This window comes from Eleginops maclovinus, chromosome 7, assembly GCF_036324505.1.
Source record: "Eleginops maclovinus isolate JMC-PN-2008 ecotype Puerto Natales chromosome 7, JC_Emac_rtc_rv5, whole genome shotgun sequence".
Classification (NCBI taxonomy): Eukaryota; Metazoa; Chordata; class Actinopteri; order Perciformes; family Eleginopidae; genus Eleginops; species Eleginops maclovinus.
The window spans coordinates 12,989,989-13,008,855 of NC_086355.1; the positions used below are offsets into that span (position 1 = coordinate 12,989,989).

General features: G+C 41.4%; 1 protein-coding gene across 7 annotated transcripts in view; it reads left to right on the plus strand.

The window, feature by feature from the left end:
* Positions 1–146: 146 nt before the first annotated feature.
* The window catches only part of pkp4 (plakophilin 4), a 68,276-nt gene continuing 49,555 nt past the window's right edge, over positions 147–18,867 (plus strand). Inside the window, exons 1-3 of one of the 7 annotated variants that reach the window (XM_063887966.1) lie at positions 183–338; positions 8,080–8,180; positions 13,349–13,482. In XM_063887966.1, the coding sequence (XP_063744036.1) occupies positions 13,354–13,482 (129 nt within the window). In that variant the 5' untranslated portion in view covers positions 183–338; positions 8,080–8,180; positions 13,349–13,353. Of the gene's footprint in view, positions 339–8,079; positions 8,181–11,058; positions 11,206–13,348; positions 13,483–14,364; positions 14,699–18,867 lie in introns of those variants that run through there. The other 6 variants (XM_063887965.1, XM_063887963.1, XM_063887964.1 and 3 more) reach the window with 6 other exon arrangements.

Genomic DNA, 18,867 nt, shown 5'->3' on the forward strand with positions numbered 1-18,867 from the left:
TCTGTAGTGACAAAAAAATGTAACCAAGGAAACTATTATCTTTACTCTCATTGGTTAATTCAAGACCGTGACCCTCTAATAGACCGCCCCTTGCTCCTTTTACAACCAATCAGGAGTGTGCAGTGCTTTCCCACACTCCCACTGACGTCATGCACGCTCGCTTTGCCTGGGTTTGCTGGTGGAAGCGACAGAGGGTCTTCTTCTTCTTCAAGACTATGGAGAAACGTTTCACTCTTCCACATGCATGGGACTAAACGAGGGGACTTTACCGATGAAGTTGCATTTTCCAATGTAGATCCGAGCCGCAGCTCAGCCAGCGGAACTACAGTCCTCCCAAGGTATTTATTATCTCCTTTTTCCGCTCATTCACTTACTGCAGAATAATTGGGGGGAAAACGTAGGGAAAAAATAATAGCATCTGTGCGCAAGGCATGAGGTTATGGACTGCTACATGAACTCAGAAAGTCTTGAATCCACTGTGTAAAGAAAGTGTTAGCTTGTTGGCGTATGTGTACGGGACCAGGTAAACTTATTTAGGCTTCTAAACAGCGGGAGAGAATCTAATACTACGTTAATCTTGATCTTGTGACCGAGTCATCGCCAACAACGCACACCTTTGAAGGACCTCATGCTGTAACCTCAATGCAAAACCGTAGGAATGAAAACTTAGCAGGCTGACGGACAGAAACTGTTTTAGTTTTGCGTTACTACAAAAAGCTCAGTTTTCTCTTACATTGCTCTTGAAAGGGTTTCACTAAGAGGGGAATGAAAATGCAGGTGAGCTTTGAGTGTGGGAATCTATGGAATGCGAGGTCGGAGAGGGGCGGAGATCCCGACTCTCTGCACCCGCAAGATAAGCTTACCTTTACTCTCACGTTCACTCGCTACATTCAAACTACGCCATATTTAATTACCCTAATCTGCATTTTAACAGGGGCGTTTCTTTGAAAAACACCGTGACCGTAGGCTTTTGCATTGTGCAAGAATAACCGTAAGGACAAAGTGGATTTACCTTAATTGCCCCGGAAGATAATCAGAGAAATAGTCAAATTACCTTACCGAATGCATTGGAGTGTATCATCAGTCTTTCCACCGTTCCTGTTAATCACCTCACTCACTCAGGATGTATACCCTATGTGGCACATGTCCATTATCTTGTCCCACTTTGGTTTGAAAAGTAGGTCTGATTTTAAAAGGCACAATGAGTGTCTCACATACCACGTTACGTGAGGCCATATGCTCAGTCTTCAACTCATATTTTGCACCCAGTACTTGTCTGTTTGAACTGTCACTATAATCTTTGTGTGAGAAATGTCTTTGCAAAGGGGATTAGAGAATTTACCATTTGGCACACTTTAATCAAGAGTGTTATCATGGTTATTTACCAAAGGTCAAGTTGCGTACCCCCTATTATCACATAAGCAATGCTGGGAGCAGTGATTCAGGCCTCCCTGGTTGCCATGCAGGTGTGGAAAGGTTATCTGCGTGCATCACTGATGTGAGTGAACATAGTGCAAGTTTTTTTTCTCCAGCCAACAGTGGAAGTGCATATGGCAAATGAGATCATGAACTCTGTCTCTCACTCGTTCAATCTCACACACACACACACAAGCTAGTGTGGAATCACTAGTTTACTCCCCCTCGTGATTCACATTACCACACAAGACATAGTCTGCTACACAGCTGACATCCATTCAGGGTGGTTTACTGTCGAATTGAACGAACATTGTACGAGTAAAATTCTCCTTCTGTTTTGTATTCCAGTGAAATCCTGTTTTGCAAGGAGAGAAGTTTTAGCACATTCAGCCCACCCGTCAATTTAATTTTTCATGTTCCATGTTGCTTATAATTCTATACTCTATAACTCTTTTTGTGAAAGCTTATTGATTATGCAGAAAGAAAACACATTATCTGCTCAAACAACAACTTTGTGCCTCAGTAGACGAACAGTTGCTAAAGGCATTTTGAGTCTTGGTGTGAGTGTATGACCCAGTCTTCATGGTGAGTTCTTTTTAATGGGAACTGACAACAGTTGAATAGTTTAGCGCCTTTTGTTGAGCCTCCCCACTCCCTTGTACTTTTTTCACTCTCTAATTCTGGCCTGACATCAAGGCTTATACCCTCACCCCTATGTTACATGTCAGATTTGCTACAATCAAAGAAGTACACCCCCACTCTCTTAAGACAGGAAAAATATTTCCAGTCCTTGCCTTGCCTGGAAACAAAAATGGTTATTTGCCTCGTTTATGTGCATGCATGCTACAATTAAAGAAAAGTGCTGAAGTATCAATCTCTTCCCTTAGCCAGTCAGGGGAAGAGCAGCATGCCTTGTGCACAATTAAACAAATTAGAATTTCCCTTAAATGTGGCGATTTTAATGCTATGACTTTCCATAAAGAAAGCAGAATATAAAGCTGTTTATAATTACGCAATGCGTAGTGTGTTCATTGACTGATCATGTTTATGGTTAATTTAAGGAATTTGCATAACTATTCAATAGATTTGTGTTTTAGAAATGTTTCTTTTGCTGGAATTACTCAGACATTATGGTGTGGTTCCAGTGTGGGATGGTAATAATAGTTAATAGTAGCAATTTCTCATCAAATCCCACCCCACATACTGCAGCTTCTTTCCTACCACATTTGCACAGTGTGGTCTGAAGAGAGTTTTCTCTTGCCTCCTCTGAGAACAAACCACATGTAGTAGAGTAGGGAATTTCCATCGTGAACCCGTAAAATCTATCTTTATTCTATCAATTGGGAGAACTAAAACCGCAAGCAGACCAATTATTATTATTATTATTATTATTATTATTATTATTATTATCATTATAAAACACATTTTTAATATTTAAGATTGAACACAGTATGGAAGATTCCAAGCTTAATTGTTAATCATTTGCACCATATCACACTGATATAAGGCAAGCTGTTTAACTATCATATATAAAAATCATTTAATTAAAAAAGCATATTGCCTGTATTCAGGCTTGGAATGGCTTGTGTGGATAAGCCTTGACATGTGCGGCTGCTGGCTGATTGTTGATCTAACTAGATATGTAGATAGATTCCTGAAAGAGCCCCAGATTTCATGCTTTGGTTGGATCCCGGACAGCTGAAGATAATACAGAACACAAAGCATGTCAGCACTTTCAGAGATTAGGTGCACAATAGATTTTTGTCCCGTAAAATAGCCTTCCATACACCCGACATGCTGAGTCTGAAAGACTGCCCCTCGTCAGTGTCTGCTATGTGGACACAGCAGCGAAGGGACACAGCTTTTCCACTGGGGTTTGCTCCACATGCGGCCTTCTACAAGAGTCTTACTGCAAACTCATTGTGTGAACAATCCCATCTATCTAAGACTATGTGGCTGCAGAATTATCTCAACAGGGCTCACAATACCTTGTTGAATATTTCAAAGTGCTACTCACGTTATCACCCCAGGCGAAAGCTCTCTCTTTTCTGATCGTAGAAGGAGGGGTGGTGCAGGAGTGCGTACCAGTGGAACGCATGACATAATAAATGAGCAGCACCCCTTAAAACAATAATGTACCTTAACAACATGTAAAACATGCAGGATTATTGTATGCAAAACTCAGCCATTGTACAATCTCAGCTGTTTATAAAAATAAACACTAGTTGATTATGCTACGGCAGCAACTAAAGATGATTTGACATTATGGATTTTATGTGTTGACTATCTTTGTTTATTTTTATTTTTTTGCCTGAGTTTGTTGCTGTACGTCAGGCTTGAACGATGAGTCAAACAAATGTTATGTCAATGATTATTCACTTTATTGATTTACAAACATGATCTTAAGCTGTGCGCTTTTTGGTTTATACTTTTAAGAAACTGAAATGGCTTGTTTGTGGGATCAGGTATCATCCCAGGGTGGTATGTGAGGTTACCCGGTGGCTGTATTTAGTCTGAAGGTGGAGGTATCTCCCCAATGTCAGGTTACATACATTCTAGTGATCACGAGGTGTACGCCTGTTCCCCTAGACTACAACTAAAAAACTGAAACAATCTGTTTACCTGCTTCTATAAAACTCAGCATAGAGAAAGAACTTTCACTTTTTAGATCCTACGGCCTTTGAAAGTCTGCTGCAAAGTAAGATCATCTCCATAGAAGGGGAGTTGTTGACATTGGAAATTAAGTGAAGTCCATGCACATGACATTTAAAGTGGCATTTATATCCTAAGCTTTGCATTTGGTCTTGGGATGAGGAAGGTGTGGGCTGTGTCATTTTTCTTTCTCTTTTAGAGGAATGATAAAATGATAACATCAAAGCTGAAAAACCTGCAGCCAGAAGGCAATGGTGCTCAGATTGATACTTCAAGAAGCATGACGCTTCTCTCAAGTTTTCTTAACTTTTGAACAAAGCTTTCTTAGCAGATCTACCCCGAGGAAGCAAAGGAATATCGCAGCATAGCGCTTGTCTAATGTATGTCTAAAGTGTTGATGTTTTAAAAGACTATAGCCTCTTTCACACTCTGGTGATTTACTGGGATAGCTTTTCAAACGTCTCTAGTGATGTTGACTATTCACACCGGCACTTCAATTAGTAACTTTTTACACGTGACATGGCAATGCCAGAATAGAGGGGGCATCAGACGGTCTAGCTGAAGGTGTTAACACAACATTTCATACAACTGCCATATTACTAAACAGAAAGGATGAGGCAAGGCAGGCTAGATGTTTGTGTGTACGAGGGAATTTCGCTGAATATTGATCGCTGCTCCCAGTCACACATGCCTCTATACAGGAAATGTTTCTGATCATTTCAGGGTTAGATTCCATACATGTGTCAAAGGTGCTTAAAAGACTTCAACGCTAAACCCATCCAACCAGTTAAAGGGCTCATTCTCGTCTCATGAAGAACAGTTTTCCAGGCATAAAGTGCACTCTCCTTCACGTGCACCAGTAACCCTGAACAATGCCAGAGCTCACTTATTTTGGGACGGACGCTCCCAGGTGCTCAAACATCATTAGAGTTTTCCAGCTGTAGCCGAAATACACCCAGAAGTCCTGGGGAAAATAAAAAGGACTCATGTATTCGCATCTTTTGCGGCTCCAGGGAATGTACAGCTTCCATACATCGGACATACGAAAAGAGTAGCTAAAATATATCTGTGTGACCAATTTTATCACAAAAAAAAGCATGCTTACCTCCGCACTACTGCAAAATCCTACACGTCCTTGATGAATCATTAGGGAGTACAACTATAAAGGGGAATTTATTTTTCTGACTTGGGGGGTGTGATTTATTTTTTCAATTATATCCGTTTTGATAGATTATCCATATAGAAACTCTACACGCCCTTCAGTCTGCAGTGACATTGCTGCTGGAGATATTTGCTTAAATTGATCTGTGTATGAGTCTCTCGAATTTTTGTTATGCATAACTAAAAAAAGAGAAAAGGTATAGATATCCTATAGTGTTTATCCACCTTACTGAGAAGTCATTGTGTTAAATTATGTGTATATTATGCATATCTGTATATTATGCATATCTGTTTATAGTACACATATCTATATATTATACATATCTGCCATATACATCTGCTATACATAATATATGCATCTGTCGATACCTCCTCATTCCACAGTGTAAAGTATTTAAATACTCTCAATGTATTCCACATATGTATATATTTCACATCCTCAAATCTTTATTGTTGATATTGTAAATATTCTTCTCTCTTTTTGCACTACTTTATTTATCTTTTGCACCATGCATGTTGAGTTGTTGGAGGAGCACGCGACATAAGATTTTCATTGCCAACATATACGTTGTATCTGCTGTGCATATGACAAATAAAACCTTGAAACCTTGAAACCTAAAAGGCCAGTAGGTGCTGGTTGGCTGACCTGACATTTAGCTAAGTAACTACATTCCATTCTCTCTTTTTGCATCATGGTTCAATGCATGTCGACGTCCTCTGTCCTGGTGGTAAATGTACTGGAATAGGAATTGATTTTTATTCATTTCACTTATTGAGGTTCTTCAAGGTTAATTCACTCTCAACATTTTGATCCTGAAGATATTCTCTTCCTTTCAAATTGAAATGCAGATGGTTTTATTGTTAAAAGTGCTGCAGTAGATTACCCTCTTCTTTAACATAAACTACAGTCAAGAATGTTTTCAAGAGGGTGAAAAAAATACGGATCATTTTTTTAAAGCCAGAAGACCGAAGCCCATTGGCACAGCATGTTGAGCCTGAAGCTGGTTAGAATGAAATTGTTATTTTTAAAGCAGAAACTCTAAGGTGATTTCTAGTGAAAATAATTTGGGAGTTAAAAACTCTTAATTGCCTAGATTGCGAGCTTTGGTTCCCAACGTTTATTTCAGATTGCCCATCTGTTATAACTTTTAATAGGCTACAAAGTTGTTCTTGTGCAAGTTGAAAAGCTTAATTTGCTGCTTTTGGCTTTTTACAGAGACAGCAGGTGTTCTGACAGGGATATTAGAGGTTGCTGATGTCTAAAAACAATGTATTGAGATGAATATGTATGACATTGGGATTCGTTTGAGCCATAATGTACTGTCCTCAATGTTAGTTTTGATCCACTCAGAAACCCGTACGTTGTAGCTATATGGCGTTATTTTTGCCACATTTATCACATTGGGAAACATAGCTGAAATATGTCCATCAACTTTCTGGGTCATAGCCATATACAAATCATTGAATAAAACCTGTTCTTTGTAACCCGATTTTTTGGGGTTGAATACCATTGAGCTCCTTTCCATGAGCTGAGCAGAACAAAAGTGAAATGGATTGGTGGTCATATTTATAACCTTTATTTCTCACATAGCCACATCTAAAGCATTCATTAATGTCATAGGTGTGGCAGTAAATGTGAAAGCCACCATTCTTTTAAATGTGCCCTTTTTATGAAGGAGCAGTCATATAGGCTAAATTCATACAATTCATAGCTTTGTGATTGATCAACTCTCGCTGTAATCAGTCTTAATAGAAAATGCTGAGTGAGCCGTTATTCCCCTGTGAATGACACCTTACACTGGCAGAGCCCGGGCCCTGCCAATAGCAGGACATTTGTTATGCAAATTTTCCTTTTCAATTTGTTCCCGTTCGGATGATCTCAGTATATCTGTCATACGTTAAATCTTAACATGATCATTTGATGACTATCTGAATTACTCAGCAGTGGGAAAACGTTTGACACAGCAAATGAGGTGCGTAGGGTTGATAAAACTGCAGCAACGATTAAACACATTTTTAACTGAACTATTAAATGAAGTATTAACGTCCCAATCCATGATCACATCATTTTATTCAACTTCAATTAGCTTGGTGCATTACGTCTGCTGTTACACTTGTCTTGTGCCACATCTGCTACACAAAGAGTGAGTTTATTATTGTCCTCTCTAGAGATGTAGTATTATGCTGTAATTCCTCTTTGGGAGGCATTGCTGCAGCTTCAGTCGTGTTTGCGTTGTTATTTTATGCAGAAAGGCATTAGGGTTTTTAAATGCATTCGTCTGACAAGCGGATACAGCATGTCTGTCGAGCAAGAACTCTGATTCTATTTAATGGATTTGCATGCAATCACAGTAATTTGTGTCCTCTTCTGTCACAACATATTGCTGCTGGTGACATGTTGGAAACAGCTGATTGGACTTCAGCTGATGGGAGTCAAGCCGCTCTGCTCCCTATTAGTTTAGGTATGGTTGTGCGGAAATAATGCAGAGGGTGAATAATCCTCGTACGAAGTAATTCACGGAAAGTTGGCCCTCTGTTTTTACGGCCTCACAATGCAAACATGGATTATTTGGTCTGCAGTCATCTTTCCCGCGTCCCTGTTGAGTAAACATATCTTGCGAGATAAAGTGCAGCTCAGGGAGTATTCATGCAGCGTGTGGCATTAGTCTGTGTGCTGTATAATAATGACTGTGTTTCCTGCCTTTACTCAGAGGCAGGCCCTGCCCTGTGGATACACATGCTCAGATAGGCCTCCGGTTATTGCAACATTTGTGGGGGTGAGGTTCAAGGTGTGAGGTAAGCATGGGTGCAGCCTCTGAATTATTTCTTATGCATGTGCGCTTTGTAAAGATTACAGAAGGTGGAGGGGGAGATGCTGCCGGACTATTGTCTCAACTCTATTTAGCCTCAAACTTCTCACCGTGGTTAATCCTATATCAACAGAAGAACAGGTATGTTTCTATTTAAAGGAGGATACATCATTCTCTGTTCCCCTTTCAGGGTAATGATTGATGGATGGATTGTGTGTGCATAAGGAACTGTTTCTACTCTGGAAAGAATACATTCTTTGCTGTTGGGTGTGACGGTATGAGCAAAACATCTTCAGTAGTTGGGGAAGAAAGTGAAACGTCTGGAGATCTAAGAATAACTTTTTGTGGTTTGTTGCTGGCCAGCCCATCATGGGATTGGAGAGAATTTGTCATCCTCCTCAAAATAATTTTCACACAAGCCACCTAATAAGAAGTCCAGCTCCTAGCAGTGCACTGTGTGAGGTTAATCAGTGACGTGCAGTATGTGCAGGACCATTGGTGTCATTGTGTCACCCATTTTCTAAAATCAGCTCAGAGCAATTACTTTGTCAGGGCTTCAGTCAGCACTTCCCAACCACGTGTTTTCAGAGGGATTTCAGAAATAGTTTCAGATTTTTTGTTGCTGTAAAAACCAAATGCTGCAGTCCTAAATGCTGTGGGACTGTATACAAAAGTGTTCTTCTACTTCTGTCTGCATCCCAGGGATTTCTCGAAGCGGAAATATATTTTTGCTTCATATTGAATTCTGATCGATTATACTGGACCACAAATGTTAGTTTTATTCAAGGCAGTCAATACAGTGTGAAAGAGGCAATTAAGCCTTGTGGGTCTTTGGGGATGTTGTTATAGCTACTGAGAGATTACAGATGGGACTGTATTTCTCCCTACAAAGCTTTCACATGCTACAAAATGGTGCTCGGTCACTCTAGATAAGTGCCAAAGGGGGACCAATGTGCCACAGGGGCCAGAGAGCATTTGGGTTTCATTAAAAGTACACCAGATGGATCAAATGGATGGAAACCTGCACCACACCTCAGGATTGCTTGTCTTAGATATATGTATATCACGCATGTATTCAGTAAGCTTATTCGACCACCTTGCTTGTTACAGACATCCAAAGGGGTGCTTACAGGTCTTGGGCTGTAAAATATGTATAAGCTTACTGAATACCAAATGCTGCTCTTATGAGAAGGGACTGCACATCATTGGTTGCCATGTTCGGTTCTGTATATGGAACTCAAAATAAGAAGACGGTAATACCTGTTATTTAATACTTCCATGGTGGGCTTATAAAGAGGTTAAGTAACCTTTTATCCAAAAGTTGTAATTCAGCAAGTTTGAGCAATTATTTTTTGCAGTGCTGCCTCTCCAGGACTCCCTGCAATTAAAATGTAGGCTTATTTACAATTCTCAGCTCATCTTCATCTGTATACTGAAGACATGGTGTCACACAGCCTCCTTAAGACAGTTGCTGTTCTTTGCTGACTGATGATGTAACAGAAACGTTACATGTGCTTTTCTAATGGCACTGTATCACTTCTGGAAATAAAAGTGAGAAATAAATATAAGTTGGGGATCTGTATGGATCCCAAATAAACTACAGTGAGGTACACCACCAGCAGTAGGCCTAATACAAACTTGACAGTTTTAGTTTTGGAGAGTTGTTTTTAAGTATTGCTGATAAAAGTCCATATTACTTAAGGTAACTTGCAGCAACATGAAGGGACACGTAGTAACTCATAGTGGTTTATCCTTCCAAATTTGAAAGTCTAATATAATGAAGTCGAAAGTCAGACTGAAACAGAAACTTTAATAAATGGTAGAGTGTTTGTAAATTTCACATACACCTAAGGATGTGCTTTCCCTCTATAATATCCCAACCTCTCACCACACCATCAGACCTTAACAGAAAAGCACACTATTCTTCAGGGTTAAGAATAACAAATCACTCATACACTGAAATATGCAGTATTGGCTTAAAATATGCCCTTGGAGAAATGTGTGCGCATCGGACCAGCTGAATGTAAACACAGGTTTTACAATAATATTATGGCGCATATAGATTAACATATCCTGTGTTTTTGCTTTAACCTGATTACCAAGTAACCTGGTTTCCTGTGTGCATGTAAACGTAGCCTGTGTAACCGCTGATAATATATACTGCTGCAGTGCTCCTAGGGGAAGGTGACACGAGGCACAGGTGGCTTTCAGAGGGATTAGAGAACAGATGAATTCATGTCTGTAGATGGAAGTGATGCAAGGAGGCAGTATCTGAATCTAGGACAGTAGATATCACTAAAGCACAATTCCTCCTCAGAAACTTGATCTTTCATTTTCAATTTGACATTTCAACTGAACTGGTCAGAATTTAAAACACATTGAACTGTAGCCTCCATCCACCCTCTCTTCCTTGACCAATGATCTGCATTTAATCTGGTAGAAGCCGAGTCACGGAAGGAGGGATTGTGTAAGAAGCTCTGAGGAGTGGCCGGAGACTGAGGTCAGTAGATCAGATCATGTGATCTAACGAGTTGGGGTCAGGCTAAGACGTGTGTTGGCAGACTTTGAGGATTATAATACTCTAAAGGGTAGATTTAACTTTGACTCGAAAGAGTTTCTACTCTCTCAGATGTTTGCATGTTGAATAGTTAAACAAATCTGTCACTGAAAGAGATTGTTAAAAATGATCAGGTTTGTTTTGCTTTTGGCGACATTCAAAGCCATGCCGTGTTTATTTTCTGCTTAGTGTAGGGAAATAACCTTAATGCTAATAATTAGAGACTAGGTTACCTCATTGTTTAGACCAGAATGAGGTCAACGTTACTCTGTGGGAACCACGCAGTGCGCTCCCTAGGCATTAACCTAATGACAGCCTTGAAAATCTGCACAGATTGGGCCTTTTACCTCCTTCCCAGTCTTTTGCGTGCTCTTCAAACTTTACACGATACCAAGGTTTTTAACCCTCAGGAAGTTCAGCGATGTTATTTTTCCCCTCGGCATTTGGAGGGAAACTTTAAGAGAAATGTTGAAGAACCAGTCAGCCTTGTGCCTATAAAGCTAGGATAGTTGGCAGCCACACCATTGCCTTCAGTCTCATGGCTGCTGAGAACTCCTGGATAAATGGAGTGAAATCTTTGCGGACCAGCTATAATGGGGAATTTCAAAGGTAGGCTCCCAACACATCGCAATTTATCTTTGCTTAATGTTTCCTTTACAAAGGTTCTCTTTATTGTTCATATGCTGTGGGTTCTGTGTGTTTTCTCACAGCCTTCTAGTGTAAACTTATTATTGTTATTGAAAGGTCAAGCACGATAAGGCCCAATTCCTACTTAATTGGTGGTGATTTACCTGACAAAAACTATCTTCCGTAGCTGCACACCTCTCTTTGTCCTTCTGTGAGAAGGCACAAAGGATTTTGTCCACCCCGACCGGGTTGGCAACTTCTGTCAGCCAAAAATGTGCACTCAGCCAGTCCTGTCTGTGTCGTTCTCTGTGTTTGTCTAAAAGTCAGGGAGGAGGAGTTCTGTGAAATCGAAACAGCTTTTCCCGTTTCCTGTTGCCTGTTTTTCTGGGAATCCAGAGCCATGTCCTTGATCCAAACGCTGCCGTGGAAGTGGGAAGAGGCGGGCTGTGTGTTGCAACACTATGAATGAGCGGGATAGGAATTCGGGAGACTGACAGGGGAATACATGGAATATCCTGTGTGGACTAACATACTTAGGAGTAGTAAAAACCTGATCTGTCATTTAACACCGGGGCTCGCACATGACCCTGTTCAGTGCAGACACCTTGAAATGCTCACGCTGCCTTGGTGACAGACTCCCAGAATACTTCAGGGTCACATATCACCCAAAAGTCTCTTAGACCTCCCACATACTCAATCCCCCCGCCCCCCCCCCCCCCCCCCCCCCCTCTTAAGTGTCATCGCTGGCCAAAAACTTTTGTGTTCTCACTGTAAACAACCCTACCAGCTCACACAAACTGGCTGTCAGCCTGAGCTAAATGATACCTAACTTGTGTGTGTTCACAGCGGCCTGATGCAAGTAGGCGAGCACTTTTACATGACATCAAATGACCCTGTAACCTTTGTAAAATTCCTGTCAGCACAAAATATACTTTTCAGTTAAGCTACCTTTTTTATATTAAGTCTTGCTTTTACCCTGAGGCTGCCATTATGGAATAGGAGGACTATTTTAGACCGTTTCATGGAGGGAGAGTTCATTTTCCTGCAGATGAGCTTTTCTTAGATTTCCATAAGGGTTATTTCATGGTGGTTTTAGCCTAAACTCATCCTCTATATATATCACTGCACACGTATCACCTTGACTGCATTCTGTGGGGTTTAGTTAGTACAGCATCGAGGTCAAGATACATGTGCAGAAATCTAGAGTTGGAATATGTCCTTATGTTTGTATCATGACGATGACAGTGGCAGTGGATCTCTAAGGCAGTAAAAGTCATAGTAAAATCCCTGTTTCCCTGAAGCCACATACCTTCTTTGTTATTATCCCCCATTGTTTTGGTCTGCTGCTCAGCCCTGAGCTGTGAGGCCGCCGTTAGCTGCCTCTGTCTGGCTCAACAGGCTTCTTCTAGTAAAAATGGATCCACCTTGAGCAGCTTTCCCTTGACACTATCCCTGTCCACAGATAATGAGACCATAACTATTTGTTCTACTTTCACATTTCCATCCTGGAGGCCAGAGAGAGCGAGAGACACATGAACATTTGATCTCATTCACTGGGCTCCTTTTTTTCTTTTAATTTTTCTCATGGGCCTGCCCTTCCTCATCCTCCCCACGTTATTTCTTACAAACAAACACATATAGTATCCATCCCCTGTGCGGTGTGAGCACACAGGCTTGGTATTTTGAGGCAGCTTTAGGATTTTTGATAGCATTACTTTGTGTCTTCACTAGGCTTGTCGGCCTTCGTTCTGTTTGTGTTGTGTTTTATTATGTAACTGTATTTCATACACAGCTTATCATTTAACTTGTGTGTTGTCTCAAGGCCATACGGCTGTGGTTTGCACGGTCACAGACGTGAAATATTGACAGTCTTTTTCCCTTTAACCATATGGCATGTGTGGGTGTGTGTTTGTGTATTGCTAGTGTTGTTGTGTGACCATTCATAGTCACTTCACTACATCACTCGCCTGTGTGAATCAGGGAGTGGTTGACTCAGATGTGTATTTGTGAGGGTAGTGTGCTGGCCCTCGTCTGTGCACAGTCTGGTATGTGTACAAGTGTGTTTTTTTTATTTTTTATTTTGGTGACCAGCTCATGTTGTTTGTGTGTGTGTTTGTCCTAACAGGAGGAATGCCAGCTCCTGAGCAGAGCCCAGTGACGGAGGAGGGGCTTCTGCTGACCATCCGCGACAGTTCGACTGGCCGCAACATGGAGCCTGACAACACCGCCAACAACATCCTGGCCTCCGTCAAAGAACAGGTAAAGTGTTTATTTGTCATGCCCCACTAAGACAATGTTCATTCATGTAACATCTCTTATACTACAGCGGTGATAAATGTTTTACGAGCTGTTTGTATTCAGGGATATTTATAGAAGGCTAAATTGTCCAGTGAGTCACATTGTACTAAAAAGAAATCCACTGAGGAAGGTATGGTGAAATTCACACACCCTGTTGTCACTGTAATTGTACAACTTAACTCTACGGCGGTGAAAAGTAGATCGTTGTCCTTTTTGTCTGCATGTGAGATGAGTGAAATATTTTTGTTCAAAGCAGAACTGAGGTTGGGACTTTTTTTTTTCTGAGGTGGAATTAGGTTGACTAGGGTCCATTGTTTGTTTATTGCCTGCAGATGTGGCCTGGCTTACATCCATGCTCAACCAGGAAAAACGTTCTCGCAGGGTTAGTGAGCCTTTGGAGTGACATGCCCTCTGACTCACTCAATCTCTGCCTTCTCTACGTGATTCATCCACACTGTCTTCTGTTACATATGCACACTCCCCTATCCTCTTTTTATTTACTGTCACACTCCATTCTTATGAATCCAGCAGGGGGCAAAATGGGATTAATCGATTTTTCTTAATATTAATGTTGTTAATTTCCCTCTGTGACATCTCATATACTTCTGTCCCCCCCCCCCCCCCCCCAAATGACAATTCATTAGAGCAACAGTTAAAAAAGAATCACCAGTAAACGCATTTGAAATAAGCTCGGGGGCTTGTCATTTAGGCTTTATGCAGGAGAGTGTGTATTGTTTACACAAGTAAGGAAGGAAGGAGGGAGCACCTGTCGATGTCACTTCCTTCCCTAGAGTGTTCCTCAGCGGCTCGTCCGGTTAGAGCAGATATCCAGGCAGGCAGGCAGGGAGGCAGGAAGAGCGAGTAGCCTGCCAGAGCTGTTGTTTTTAGAGTGACTAGCTGGAGAAATGCCTCAGAGGGGATTCCTGCTAAACAGTTGAGACGATGTAAAATGATCGCTCTCCTCAGTTTTTCTTAGAGTGTGAGAGGTGAAACAGAGGGTGAGTGAGAGTGAAAAGATGGAAGAAGTCACAGTCGGTGCTTATCTGCTTTCGCGAGAGGTTTTCCTGTGATTGTTGAGAGGCAGACCTTCGAGGGATACTGCCGTCGATGTAAACATGCGAGTCTGCTGTAGCTGTGGTTGCAGTTAGGGCTGGGGCTTAGCAGGACTGGATGTTTGGTAAGTGCTCGAACAATGGCTTTTCTCTTATTTTTTTTTGTCCTTTTTTTTATACCTTTTCATTCAGTTCCCTCCCCCCTTCACTTGTTTTTTCTTCTTTTACTAATTTTCGTCCTTTATTTGTATTTATTTCTCTTTCCAAACTTCTTTTTCTGTCACTGCTGTAGCTACAGCTGCCCGGGCTTTGCCCAAACAAGGACGGATGATTCACCAACATCTTATGATTGCATTCTCCTTGTGTGTTCATTTGCTTGACTTATGTCTTCCCTCTGTCTTTGCTGCTGACTATTATTAAGCAGTACGTTTCTTTGCCATTAATTTCATTTGGTTCTGTCATGCTGCAGTTGCTGGTTTAAGGGTCCTGTCTTTGCTCTGTGCCTTTTTTAATAGTACGGATCCACCATGAAACATTCATAATGGTTTATTACGGACTCAATTTAAGAGTTTAAATGTCAATGATTCTTTGCTGCACTGCACAACTTGCTTTAAAGAACCACATAAGCTATTTCTCAAGCCTGACTGAACCTTAAAATGTATTGTAATTCAAAATTAACTTTACAAATTTCCCCTGTTCAGTATTTATTATCTTATTCAAATTTAATTTAACCCAAGGGGTAGTTTTGAGGATTATCTAAGACATAGTTTTTTCTTTTTTATCTGTTTCATCTTAAGTGTAATTGAAGCAGTGGGAGGCAGTGGCACTCAGCCCAGCAGTCTTTTGTGTGGATTCAGCAAGCACAATGTCCTTGTGTGCCTTGTGAAATGAATTTGACCTTTTTTGCTTTTTATTTTTGCAAAAACCACAATGTCTTTGGAATGTATTTAAATAAAAACAGAGAAGGGGGGTGGCAACACTCAGTAATCCCATATGAGTATCCTCTAGCAGAATACCATTTGGAGTAGGGCTGCATAATTTTGGACATTACAAAATAATATTGTTATGTATATGGAAAAGAAAGCTCAGGTTTTGGTCCATGACTAGGCGGTCTTGCTTCGGTTGTTTGATAAGTTGATCTAGAATGACTGTGATGAGTGGTTTGCTGTGTATGCAGAGCTTGCATGTCACTCACTGGCAACAAACTCTGTTCATCCCTTAAATCAGAGCTAAAGATGTTCTGTCAGACAAACAGCTCTTGTAGCTAAGTCATGGAAAATGAGACTGTATGAGTTTTCCTTCTGTATCAATAAGGCAATATTGCACATCTGGGGTGACACATCATGTAGTGTTATGGTTTGAAACTCTTGTTTATGTTATTTCTCATTTAATGAAGAGCGTTGATTCTGGCAAAGGTCTCCTTTTGTTTTTAAACTCCCGAAGAAAGTGTATCTTCCCTCATTAACTATCTACTACACTGATTTTCTGCTAATACTTTGCTAATAATTCTGTATATGTAGAAAAATCTGACCCAATGAAGAATAGGACCAATTTAATCCAGTGTACAAGAGCGTTGGCAGCCTTTGGCATCCACTGAGCAGGCATCAATAAGTGTGAGGTCAGGTCTTTACAGAACATCTCAGTTATTACTCTGCCCTCTTCTCTGCATACTGCATCTCCCAGGAGAGTCATAGCTGCAGAACCTGGGGGCCCTTTAGCTGCGTCAACTTCGAGCATTCCTTAATGTACACACATCTTCGGTGTCTTCAGTGGGTGTGAGTACACGATGATGAAGCCGTTCCTGACAGCTGGCACGTTATCGGAGAGTAAACCTTGCTTTGTATAGTTGGCATATTAAGGGTTATTAGCGTAACATTTCAAATGTCAGGGGTATTGCAGAAACACTGCACATTTGCAGCCATTAAGGACTCAAAGATGTATCCCTCAGCAGGAAAATCAAGAGTGTTTACCTGGTAAAACAACTGGCTAGTGCCAAGTAACAAAGTCACTTCATGTGTCAGCCAGAGGGATAGCATGAGTTGTGTTTTGTTGTCGCCATTTGTCATCCTAACACTTGTTTTTCTGTGTTTCTTTGCTTAAAAGGTTCAATGTCAGATGCTTCAGTTTGAATTCAGGCCCTTTTATTTGTCCCATACTTTATAGTGTTTACAGCAATAAGAGCTTCAGGTGGTATCCGTGCAGGGAGTTTATATGCCGTTTTCCCATCTTTGTGTTGTGGAGTAATTTTCCCTCAAACAAAAACCTAATTCTGTGGTCAAATTAGTCCTAGCAATCAAAAGGGTTGTTGAAAAGATCATTGCTAGTATCAAGATTGAGGTTTCTTGCCCCTGCAAACGCTGTGTTTTGGTGCACTCTTCTTCCTTCCTCTTCCCCGCCATGAGGCCTTGCCCTCAGAGTAATGCTGTTATTAGGTGTGCCTGGACATGCCTCCTTGAACCACACGACTGGCAAAAAAGGGCCTCTAAGGCGAGCCGCCTCCCAGAAAACACCACAGTGGAATTTTCCCACTTCGAAGGAGTCCATTACACATGAAAAATCTGTCTGCCTCCTGCTTCTCTCCGGCAAACTGGAGTTACACTCTGTGACCCCGTTTCATCCAAATCAGGCTCAGGCACACACAGACTGAGTCTTTGCAGAGCCCGTGAGCTGACCTTGCTTTGAGTGCTACATCTCCAGAACCCTCTTAAGAGCTTGATGAGCTAGCTGAAATATTACCCTCTCGAGATACTCATGCAAGCCTTTATCACATTTTAATGATCCCAAAGTAATCTTTGTTTAAGTGACCCAGCTTAAGGAGTTAATGGTAGGGGTCGGGTCAAAGCTTCAAGGCACTGTTTTAGCCATTTTGCAATTCCATGCCGTAAGCACAGCAGAAAGGTTGAATTCTCCCCGCAGGCGATAGTGTCCATTCCACATCCATAGGCGAAATAAGGACTCTAATTACAATCGACTAGTGATTTTCTCCCATCCACCTGGCCTTATCTGCCTTCCCTCCCTGGTGCTGCCGCTGTGACACAGGGAAGGAGAAATCTAGAGGCATAAGCATTCTGGCCTCGATTATAGTCATAAAAATGGAAGCCTGGCTCTGAGCAATTACCCCATGGGGGAGCAGAGCAAGTACGAGAAGAAAAGCATGAGACCAATTCATGGGGGAGGGATTCAGGTGAAGGAGAGTGATCAGATATACAGAGGAAAGACAAAACATTCAGAAATAGAGGAAGGGCGCGGAGGTTGGTGAATGATGACGGGAAAAGACAAAAGTGAGTGTGAGGATGATGGAGGGAGACAGAGTCAGAGAGGCTGTCACCTGTGACTGGTTTTCTAAAGCGCTGTGGCAGGAGGCTGTCAATGTAGAGGAAAATAGAAAAGACGAGGAGGAAGAAGAAGAAGAAGAGATAATGTGACATGATGTCAAAGGAGGGGTGCGTGCGCATGCTCTGGCACAGTGCTGTCGTTTTGAACCCAGCCCAGGGAGATCTCCCCCCAACTGGCCTGTTAATACTCATCATCGTCACTGTCATCATCGTCATTATCACTATAATCTCTGCCTCAGTCAACAAGAGACCCAGAGGATACGGTCACTGTGGAGCCGGAGCTGCACTCAGGAAGGTTAAAGCACAGTCGAAGCTGCCGGGCTGACCTTGTGTGGGCAAACGTTCAGTTAGACGGTTTCAGAATCAGAACAGAATTCCTTTATTCTTCCCGCAGTGGGGACATTTACAGCGTTACAGCCAAAGCAACGTAGCAGATAAAAGCATTAATAAAGTAGCTAAGAAAAAAAAAAGCACACATTAGTAATAAAATAGATAAAATAAAGGCAAATAAGTAGTCATCCGTGGCTAAAAAAGAGTAGCAGTATTCAAATAGCTAAGTGAACATTTTAAGGTTTGAGATACTCTACAAATGATCTTATGCACGTACAAATGACTATGGTATTGCACAGTTGGAAAGCGTGTATATATTGTACATTACAGGTCTATTGAACAAGATCTCAACAGCCATGTATTATCTGGGGGGGTCCACCTGTGGCCATGGTGGTCGTATAGTCTGATCTTTGGGATGATCACGGCGTGAATCACCAAATTATGTTTATGGCTTTATTTCGTCCTCTGCCCAAACATCTCTCGGATGAGTTTCTCTAAATGACGGATCCTGAGGTAATCGCACAAGTCACTGCAGTCTTTGTTCACCACAGCAACCTCCCAGATTGACAGTTTCTAGATTGCTTACTCTCCTCATTTTAGCCTGGAGCAATGTTCTTTTTTGTCTGACA